This window comes from Palaemon carinicauda, chromosome 29 (assembly GCF_036898095.1).
Source record: "Palaemon carinicauda isolate YSFRI2023 chromosome 29, ASM3689809v2, whole genome shotgun sequence".
In the NCBI taxonomy this organism is placed as follows: Eukaryota; Metazoa; Arthropoda; class Malacostraca; order Decapoda; family Palaemonidae; genus Palaemon; species Palaemon carinicauda.
Genome location: NC_090753.1, coordinates 84,319,208 through 84,330,501, shown reverse-complemented (window position 1 = coordinate 84,330,501; position 11,294 = coordinate 84,319,208). Strand labels below are relative to the sequence as shown.

Here is an 11,294-nt window from a genome sequence, read left to right as displayed (position 1 = left end):
TAAGCAGGTAGACCTGTAAGCTTCCACAAACACCCCCATCTTTAGTTCACAAGTTTGAGGATGACACAGATACTACAAGGAACTATAGTTTGAGCGGGTCTCGAACCCCAATCGAGGAGATAGCCAGGCAGGGGACCTTTCCAACCGGCTAGACGATTAAACGAGGCGGTCACGTGCCTTGCAATTTAACCTAAAAGTGGCTCTCAGCGACTAAACTACCCCTAACAACATACAAAAGACCACAGCTAGTTTCGAAGAGCACTCGTTACTTGTCCATTGTTAAACCTTAAGGGGTTTTGGGGGGTAGGGGACTTATAACAAGACCCTGTATAATATTACCCTAATCCATATCCTTCCTTAGTCCCTTTTCCGGTCTCCTAACCCCATCAAATGCTACACCTCACTTTACATACAGAAAATTTTTTATGGCTGTATTGCATGCTACCTCACGGAGATTATGAAGAGGCAGGCTCGTGTCTGGGTCCCTTTTAATATTTCAATGGACAGATTTATGACTCCGGACTCTATCTATCTATCTACTCTTGTTTTTTATATATAAGTAGTGGAAATAGTAGATATAAGAATGTCTCTGGTTATATATCTATCTACTTTTGGTTTTTAAGGAGATTAGGGAAGACTGTTTCTGTTGAATTTTGTATTAATTATAAAATTCTATCACTCATTTTCTTTCTTTCACTAGGATGATAGTTCTTTGGTTAATCACAAACACGTTGGTAGTCAAAGGCTATGGTACTACCCAAGACTAGAAAACAATAGCTTGATTCTGGAGTGTTCTAAAAGAGATGCTTACCATAGCTAAAGTCTCTTCTACCATTGCCAAATGGAAAGTAGCCACTGAACAATGTAAGTTGATTTAGCTATATTTCAATTTATCCCTTCATTTGTTTCAATGTAATATCTGGTTTCAGTCATAAAAGGGATTGAGAACACCTGGTCAAGTGATGGCTAGACATAGGAAACATTTAAGAGATTTGAAAAAGAAAAAAAAATATTCTGGCGTGAAAACCGCGGTCACATGCTGTGTTCATATTATAGATATCAGTATGGTGAAAGCTAGCTCCAGCTCTCTCTCTCTCTCTCTCTCTCTCTCTCTCTCTCTCTCTCTCTCTCTCTCTCTCTCTCTCTCTCTCTCTCTCTCTCTCTCATATATATATATATATGTTTATATATATATACATATACATATATATATATATATATATATATATATATATATATATATATACATATACATATACATATATAGATATATATATGTATATATACATATATATCTATAAATATATATATATATATATATATATATATATATATATATATATATATACATATACATATACATATACATATATACATATATATATATATATAGTATATATATATATATATATATATATATATATATATATATATATATATATATATATATGCATGGTGTCATTAGGGTTTTATTACTATTTAAGAATTTTACATCTACTCAATTTCTTTTAAATAAGTTCAACATAACCTGTGTTTTTTCAGTGAGATCAACTGAAGCCAGAATCAAGGGAAAGCATAAATAAGAAAAAATTTGAAGAGGAGATACTAGTTTATTTGCAGAAAAATTGAACATTAAAATTGAAGTTTCAAAATTTAAATCTCTTTGTAAAGCAACTACTTAATTAAAAAATTTGATTAAAAAGGTAAATTTAATTTATTTTTTACCTTGAGGCAAGGTAATACATTAAAAATGGCATGTAAAAAAAAAACAGTTACTCATTTAGTTTAGAATCTTCAAATACTTCAAATTCTAAGCAAGTCTTTTTCTTTTCAAAGCAGATGCTAAAAATTTTGGACCAACACGGCGCTTCGTACTGGTGCTCTTCGCTCTTTGACGGGCCTTCCCTATGATGCTCTCAATGTTCTGACGTCTGATGGTAGATCCTCTTCTGTCGCCCTTCTGGATGAAACTTTCATACAATCTGGCGAGTTGATCATTGTCAACTTCCTTGCGAGAAAAACTACCTTCTTCATCGCTCTCAACAACGGCCGTCTCACCTGCCAACTCTTCATCGTCCTCCTCTTCAGACTCTGATGATACTTCTCCAAACGGTTCACAGAGGACAATTGCGCTAACTTTTAAAGCAGCTTTTGAAATGACATCTAATCTCGCCCTGAGATAGGACACTTCTTTCCTTAACCTGTAATTCTCCTGTTCAAGTTCCAGTGTTCGTAAGCGGTTTCCAGTTGGCCGACGATCCTTTCTACCCGAGCTAAACTGCTTCAGATCAATGTTACTCTTGTAGATTTTCTCCAGAGTAGTTTCATGTTCTGGAGCTTTCTTGTCAAATACATCAGGTCGTTTCTTCTTTTTCTTAGGACTGGAATTTCTACAGTTGAAGCAATGCCCTCCACATATTAGTTCCTCTTTACTGGAAGTGTAATTCCTTGGAATAGAAGGAGATTCGCGAGGGTTATATCTATATTCTCTGTTTTCTAGAACTATACTCTCCCTCTCAGTGATTTGTGGATCTGATTGGTTATGATGATGCCCATTACTACTAAGTTCCCTGTATTGTTGCGAGTATGGTCTGTGCCTCGATGTTCTGTTATTTTGTTCACTGTTGTATCTTTGGAGGTTATAAGATCGGGTTAAGTCATAGAATCCGGATTCTCCCCTTGCTTCGGTGTTTGTTGCCTCCTCGTTAGGGTACTCCAGCTGTGCTCTGTTCATTCTATGGTCCTGAAATTCAGCTCTGACCTCTGTTGTTTGAGTCTGGTCTTGTACTTCAGCTCTGAGCTCTGTTGGAATCTGGTCCCGCAATTCAGATCTGAGCTCCGTTGTTTTAATCTGGTCCCGTAGTCCACCTCTGACCTCTGTTGTTTGAATCTGGTCCCGTAGTCTAGCTCTGAGCTCTGTTTTACTTTGGTCCTGTAGTCTAGCTTTGGGCTCTGCTATTTTAATCTGGTCCTGTGGTCCAGTTCTGAGCTCTCTTGTTTTAATCTGGTCCTGTAGTCCACCTCTAAGCTCTATTGTTTGAATCTGGTCCTGCAGTCCACTTCTGAGCTCTGTTTTACTCTGGTCCTGTAGTCTAGCTTTGGGCTCTGCTGTTTTAATCTGGTCCTGTGGTCCAGTTCTGAGCTCTCTTGTTTTAATCTGGTCCCGCAGTCCAGGTCTGAGCTCTGTTGTTTGAATCTGGTCCCGCAGTCCACTACTGAGCTCTGTTGTTTGAATCTGGTCCTGCAGTCCACCTCTGAGGTCTGTTTGAATCTGGTCCCGTAGTCCACCTCTGAGCTCTGTTGTTTGAATCTGGTCCCGCAGTCCAGGTCTGAGTTCTGTTGTTTGAATCTGGTCCCGCAGTCCACTACTGAGCTCTGTTGTTTGAATTTGGTCCTGCAGTCCACCTCTGAGGTCTGTTTGAATCTGGTCCCGTAGTCCACCTCTGAGCTCTGTTGTTTGAATCTGGTCCCGCAGTCCAGGTCTGAGCTCTGTTGTTTGAATCTGGTCCCGCAGTTCACCTCTGAGTTCTGTTGTTTGAATCTGGTCCCGTAGTCCACCTCTGAGCTCTGTTGTTTGAATCTGGTCCTGCAGTACACTTCTGAGCTCTGTTTGAATCTGGTCCCGTAGTCCACCTCTGAGTTCTGTTGTTTGAATCTGGTCCTGCAGTCCACCTCTGAGGTCTGTTTGAATCTGGTCCTGTAGTCCACCTCTGAGCTCTGTTGTTTGAATCTGGTCCCGTAGTCCACCTCTGAGCTCTGTTGTTTGAATCTGGTCCTGTAGTCCACCTCTGAGCTCTGTTGTTTGAATCTGGTCCCGTAGTCCACCTCTGAGCTCTGTTGTTTGAATCTGGTCCCGTAGTCCACCTCTGAGCTCTGTTGTTTGAATCTGGTCCCGTAGTCCACCTCTGAGCTCTGTTGTTTGAATCTGGTCCCGTAGTCCACCTCTGAGCTCTGTTGTTTGAATCTGGTCCCGTAGTCCACCTCTGAGCTCTGTTATTTGAATCTGGTCCCGTAGTCCACCTCTGAGCTCTGTTGTTTGAATCTGGTCCCGTAGTCCACCTCTGAGCTCTGTTGTTTGAATCTGGTCCCGCAGTTCACCTCTGAGTTCTGTTGTTTGAACCTGGTCCTGCAGTACACTTCTGAGCTCTGTTTGAATCTGGTCCCGCAGTCCAGGTCTGAGTTCTGTTGTTTGAATCTGGTCCTGCAGTACACTTCTGAGCTTTGTTTGAATCTGGTCCCGCAGTCCACTACTGAGTTCTGTTGTTTGAATCTGGTCCTGCAGTCCACCTCTGAGCTCTGTTGTTTGAATCTGGTCCCGTAGTCCACCTCTGAGCTCTGTTGTTTGAATCTGGTCCTGTAGTCCACTACTGAGTTCTGTTGTTTGAATCTGGTCCTGCAGTCCACCTCTGAGCTCTGTTGTTTGAATTTGGTCCCACAGTTCAGCTCTGAGCTCTGTTGTTTGAATTTGGTCCTGCAGTCCAGGTCTAAGCTCTGTTGTTTGAATATGGTCTCGTAGCCCAGCTCCTAGCTCTGCTGTTTGAATCTGGTCCCGCAATTCAGCTCTGATCTCTGTTGTTTGAATCTGGTCCCGGAGTACACCTCTGAGCTCTCTTGTTTGAATCTGGTCCCGTAGTCCACCTCTGAGCTCTGTTGTTTGAATCTGGTCCCACAGTTCAGCTCTGAGCTCTGTTGTTTGAATCTGGTCCAGTAGTCCATCTCTGAGCTCTGTTGTTTGAATCTGGTCCAGTAGTCCACCTCTAAGCTCTGTTGTTTGAATATGGTCCTGCAGTCGATGTCTGAGTTCTGTTGTTTGAATCTGGTCCTGTAGTCCAGGTCTGAGCTTTGTTGTTTGAATCTGGTCCCGTAGTACACCTCCGAGCTCTCTTGTTTGAATATGGTCCCGTAGTCCACCTCTGAGCTCTGTTGTTTGAATATGGTCCTGCAGTCGAGGTCTGAGTTCTGTTGTTTGAATCTGGTCCTGTAGTCCACCTCTGAGCTTTGTTGTTTGAATCTGGTCCCGTAGTACACCTCCGAGCTCTCTTGTTTGAATATGGTCCCGTAGTCCACCTCTGAGCTCTGTTGTTTGAATCTGGTCCCACAGTTCAGCTCTGAGCTCTGTTGTTTGAATCTGGTCCAGTAATCCATCTCGAAGCTCTGTTGTTTGAATATGGTCCCGTAGTCCACCTCTGAGCTCTGTTGTTTGAATATGGTCCTGCAGTCGAGGTCTGAGCTCTGTTTGAATCTGGTCCTGCAGTCCAGGTCTGAGCTTTGTTGTTTGAATATGGTCCCGTAGTCCACTTCTGAGCTCTGCAGTTTGAATCTGGTCCCACAGTTCAGTTCTGAGCTCTGTTGTTTGAATCTGGTCTTGTACTTCAGCTCTGAGCTCTGTTTCAATCTGGTCCTGTACTCCAGTTCTGAGCTCTGCTTCAATCTGGTCCTCTTCTTCAGCTCTGAGCTCTGTTTCAATCTGGCCCTGTACTTCAGCTTTGAGCTCTCTTTCAATCTTGCCCTGTACATCAGCTCTGAGCTCAGTTTCTTCCTGGCCATGTACTTCATTGCTGAGCTCTGTTTCATTCTCGCCCTGTACTTCAGCTCTGAGCTCTATTTCAATCTGGCCCTGTTCTTCAGCTCTGAGCTCTGTTTCAATCTGGTCATGTACATCAGCTCTGAGCTCTGTTTCAATCTGGCCTTGTACATCAGCTCTGAGCTCTGTTGTTTCAAACTGATCCTCACAGTCTATGCACTGATCAGTTCCGCAGTCGCTAGAACTGGTCATAATATGGGAATCATATCCAAAGTTTCTTTCTGTACCTTTAGTCATTTTCTCATAGTTTCCACCAATGGTTTGTTCACCACCTTTTTCAGCCAGGCTCTTATCATTTTGTTTTGCTGTTTTCTCGCCTTCTCGCATGGCTCCTTCCCTCATCACTAAAACAATTGATCCCTTACTTTCTGCTATGGTTAATTTAGTTTTCAAAGGTTCAAGATCTGCTGAAGCTACTTTTTTATCTTTGACAATTTTCTCTCCTTCAGTTCGCTTCCTTTTAGTATTTTCTATTTGGACCTGTGTAGCTAAAATTTCATCCCCACTAGCTATTCTTTGACCTACTAAAATTTGTCTTTCAAATCCACTTACAGTAAGTTTTTCACTTTCTCCTGCAACACCACTCTCCAAATTTGTTACATTTCCTTCATCTTTTTCAGCCATCAGCTGAAATTTTTCTTGAAGGTCTTTGACGCTTTTACTATTTTTCTTTGAGAGTTTCTTCGTAGGAACCTTCCGTGACCAATCTTCATCAAATTTGTTTTTTGGGTACGATGCTTTTCGCTTCGAGCGTCGTAGACTTCTGGTATCGGATGATTGATCAATAGATGAATTACCATTAGGTGTATCGTTTTGTTCATTTTGTTCATTCTGTTCATTTTTTGATGTTGACATGTCTTCTATAGTATTTTTAGGCTGAGGTGAATGCACAGTGGTGAAAGATATTTCTTGAATGTCGATGACTATAATAGAGGTATCTGCACTGTCTGAACCACTCATATCTAAGTCATGCTCAGTTCTTGATTTATCCTGACCTACCAGAGGTGTACTGGGATTCAAAGAGGAACTTTCTGGAAACGCTGCTTTCCACTGAGCCTCAGCTACCAGAGTTATACTGGGGCTCACAGATGAAGACTTTTCTGCAAACTCTTCTATGTCTGTCCTTGTAGGTTCTAATATACTATCATGAGACTCTTTCTCCCCTGCACCTTCAGTTAAGCTGTTGTTACCACCCTGATCAATGGATCTCTCGTCTGACGTCATTAGACTGGTGTCGTTTGCAACAAATCTTTTGCTTTCATGGGAAGTTGCACCGATGGCTTCAAAAGTATACTTGTTCAGATAATGTTGAGCTGTTTTGAAGTCGCCAAATATTTCTTCTGAAAGAAATATTCTTGTTTTAATACCTTGGTAGAATTTTACATTGTAAATAAATGGCTATCTGCTAATATCAACATTTAGCAAAAATTACTCTAATTTAGCACATACTGTACCAAGGTATACAAATAATCTAGTAATGTAGTCTAGCCAGAGATGATTTTGAATTATGTCTTACAAAAATGTGATCATACTTGCTGTAAATAATATTCACATAACGTAGAGAAATACTAAAGATTATTCATCATTAGATGGACAAAGCAAATCTCATGAATACCTGGTCTGGTAAATTTCTATTTGGCAGAATAGAAATTTACCTATTAATATAAATGTATATATGCATGTATATACATGTATATATGCAAGTATATATATAATATGTATATATATGTATATATATTATATGTGTATATACATATATATATATATATATATATATATATATATATATATCTATATACATATACGTTTATATATATATATATATATATATATATATATATTTATTATAGATGATATATGTATGTATATATACATATATATGTATATATAAATATATATTTATATACATATATGTATATATATATTCATATACATAATATATATATATATATATATATATATATATATATATATATATGTATATTTATATATTTATATGCATAATATATATACATATATATAATTTATATATATATATATATATATATATATATATATATATATATAAATGTGTGTATTTATATACATAATATGTATATATATATATATATTTATATAATAATATATATATATATATATATATATAGATATGTATATATATATTTATATAAATAATATATATACATATATATATATATATATATATATATACACACAATATATGTATATATATTATTTATATATATAATACAATACACACACACACACACATATATATATATATATATATATATATATATATATATATATATACTGTATGTATATATATATATATATATATATATATATATATATATATATATATATACACATACATATATATATGTATATATATATAATTTTTTAATTATATACACACACACATATATATATATATATATATATATATATATATATTTATATATATACATACACACACATATATATTATATATTTATATACATAATATAATATATATGCATATATATTTATTTATATTTACACATACACACATAGATATAGATATACAAATACATGTACATATACAGAATATATATATATATATATATATATATATATATATATATACATATATACATATATACATATATACATATATATATATATATATATATATATATATATATATATATATATATATATATATATATACACATATGTACATATATTATATGTGTGTATACATATTTACATATACATATATACACACACATACATATATATATATATATATATATATATATATATATATATATATATACAGTATATATATAAAATAAAGCAGTGCAAATACAGTAAAACCTGTTTAGTCACTATAATGATTATACCTATTTTATCTAAAAAAATTCCAGTGATTTAACAATACCTATTTAATTTTGAATTGATAAAACCTGAAGATCATAGATATTGGTTACATGTTAAATATAGTAAAGTAAAATTGAGTGTCTAATTTCCTCCAATCAATTCTAAATTAGAATTTCTTGTATACATCTATGAAACTACCTAACACGTTTGAGACTTCAATATAGATGCTAAGTTTTATAACAGCTGTGACCAGTGTGTGGTGTGATTATTATTATTATTATTATTATTATTATTATTATTATTATTTGCCAAGCTACAACCCTTGTTGGAAAAGCAAGATGCTATAAGCACAAGGGCTCCAATAGGAAAAAATAGCCCAGTGAAGAAAGGAAATAAATAAATGATGAGAACTTATTACTAGCCAAGCTACAACCCTTGTTGGAAAAGCAAGATGCCATAAGCCCAAGGGCTCCAATAGGGAAAAATAGCCCAGTGAGGAAAGAAAATAAGGAAATGAATAAATGATGAGAATAAATTAACAATAAATCATTCTAAAAACAGTAACAACGTCAAAACAGATATTTCATATATAAGCTATTAACAACGTCAAAAACAGATATGTCATATATAAACTATTAACAACGTCAAAACAGATATGTCCTTTACAAACTATTAACAACGTCAAAACAGATATGTCCTATATAAACTATTAACAACGTCAAAACAGATAGGTCATATATATACTATAAAAAGACTCATGTCAGCCTGGTCAACATAAAAACAATTGCTGCAACTTTGAACTTTAGAAGTTCTACTGATTCAACTACCCGATTAGGAAGACCATTCCACAACTTGGTCACAGCTGGAATCAAGGCCAATATTGGCCTTGGCTGGAATAAAACTTCCAGAATACAGATAGTTGAATCGGCGGAACTTCAAAACATTCAAACTTCCAGCGCATGTTTTTGTGTTGAACAGCCTGAAAAAGTCTCTCTTCATAGTTTACATATGGCAGATCTATTTTAATGTTGTTAATGATCTTAAGATATTGTACATTATCCATAACTTTTCAAATAGTTTATTTATTTCCTTATAGCATTTTACATTTCCAATTAGGGTTGTAGTTTACATGATAATAATAATAATAATAATAATAATAATAATAATAATAATGGGATTTGTTAATCTTTAATAGTGAAAAAAAACAATAACAACAATAATAATAATAATAATAATAATAATAATAATAATAACTGCATTTATGTTAAAGAGATAATTGATACTGATTTATATTAATGAAACAACAACATTAATAATAATAATAATAATAATAATAATAATAATAATAATAATAATAACAGCATATATTATAACAAAATGAGATAATTGATAATCATAATGTTAATGATAATGATGATAATAAAGATGAGAATTAATAAAGCTTTATAATAACGAACCAACAACAACAACAACAATATTCATAACGGAAGCATCAAAGTCAACCTTGAGAAACGTCATTCTTGTTTATGGACAGTAAACAAAAGTCACCTATAATCCTATATAATTTTCATCTGCCTTTATAGTTCAGAAACTTCTTTAGACCTAAGGAGATTGCCCAAAGACCTTATTACCTTCCAGTCTTAAGAGATTCCTTTAGGAGTGGATTAAATCTGGAAATCTCCTGGAATCAAGAGGAGAATTAACTCTTGCTTATAATCTGAGATTAACATCTCTTGGAGGGATATGCCTTCATAGGCCTATACCAGTTACAGCCGCACGTGCAGAAGTAGAGCTATGGTGAAGTCCAAATCTTTAAGTAGGCCTACCGTACTTTGGATTGGGCCTACAGGGATTTTGTTTGTGGCGTTTGTAGTTTATCTCATCTTATGGATACTACAGGATGGGGGAGAGAGAGAGAGAGAGAGAGAGAGAGAGAGAGAGAGAGAGAGAGAGAGAGAGAGAGAGAGAGAGAGCATAATGTTTTTTATTATGTTTAATTGATTTTGTTATCCGAAAATAAAGCCGTATTTGAAAATAACTTTAGATTATTAGCTGGTTACCAAATGAGCAGAAATTTGAGACATTTTAAAATTCTAAAATTGAAGAATTCGAAATACCGAATTTTATTATTATAATTTTTTTTTCCTTTGTATTAGGTTAGAAGAAAAAAATGCATTTGTTTTTGTTGTTGTTGGTGTTGCTGTTGTTGTTGTTGTTGTTGTTGTCTATAACTATTACTTTTCATCTTTTGACAAATATAGAGAAACCCCTAAAATGATGATTGAACGGTTAATTTATGTATCGTCACAGGAATCACAGAATATAACTTATTACCTCGGTTGGAATAGATAAGATTTTTAAATTATGTTGGAGAAAAATTCTACTATTGAAATTTACAGCAATAATAATGATAGTAAATTCCTACTACTACTACAACAACTGACATTAAGCAACTAAATATATATATATATATATATATATATATATATATATATATATATATATATATATATATATATATATATTTTTTTTTTTTTTTTACAAGGGCACTAAATAGTAATAGGAATTAATTTTGAAGAATAAATTTAAAAAAAAAGGCACCAAATTGTAATATGAATTAATTTAAAAGATTAAATTTCAAAGGACGCTAATAGGATGGAAATGACTCCATGTCTTCTTCCTTCTCCTTCCCCACACCACGTGACCAACATCTTTAAAGTAGGAGCGCGCACACACACCCAGATTGCCCGAACATTGTTTCCAGACGGGGGCGGGGGGGGGGGGGGGGGGGGGGGGCTCTCAGCCAATCAGTTTGGAGAATTTTGAATGCTATAGGAAGGAGGGG

At 35.0% G+C, this 11,294-nt stretch overlaps 1 protein-coding gene across 4 annotated transcripts in view; it reads right to left on the bottom strand.

Annotated features, from left to right (window-relative positions):
* Positions 1-1,604: 1,604 nt before the first annotated feature.
* The window catches only part of LOC137622293 (trichohyalin-like), a 29,192-nt gene continuing 19,502 nt past the window's right edge, over positions 1,605-11,294 (bottom strand). The window contains exons 3-5 of one of the 4 annotated variants that reach the window (XM_068352854.1): positions 3,709-6,924; positions 3,559-3,633; positions 1,605-3,519 (exon numbers count right to left, since the gene is read on the bottom strand). In XM_068352854.1, the coding sequence (XP_068208955.1) occupies positions 1,811-3,519; positions 3,559-3,633; positions 3,709-6,924 (5,000 nt within the window). In that variant the 3' untranslated portion in view covers positions 1,605-1,810. Of the gene's footprint in view, positions 6,925-11,294 lie in introns of all 4 variants that reach the window. The other 3 variants (XM_068352853.1, XM_068352851.1, XM_068352852.1) reach the window with 3 other exon arrangements.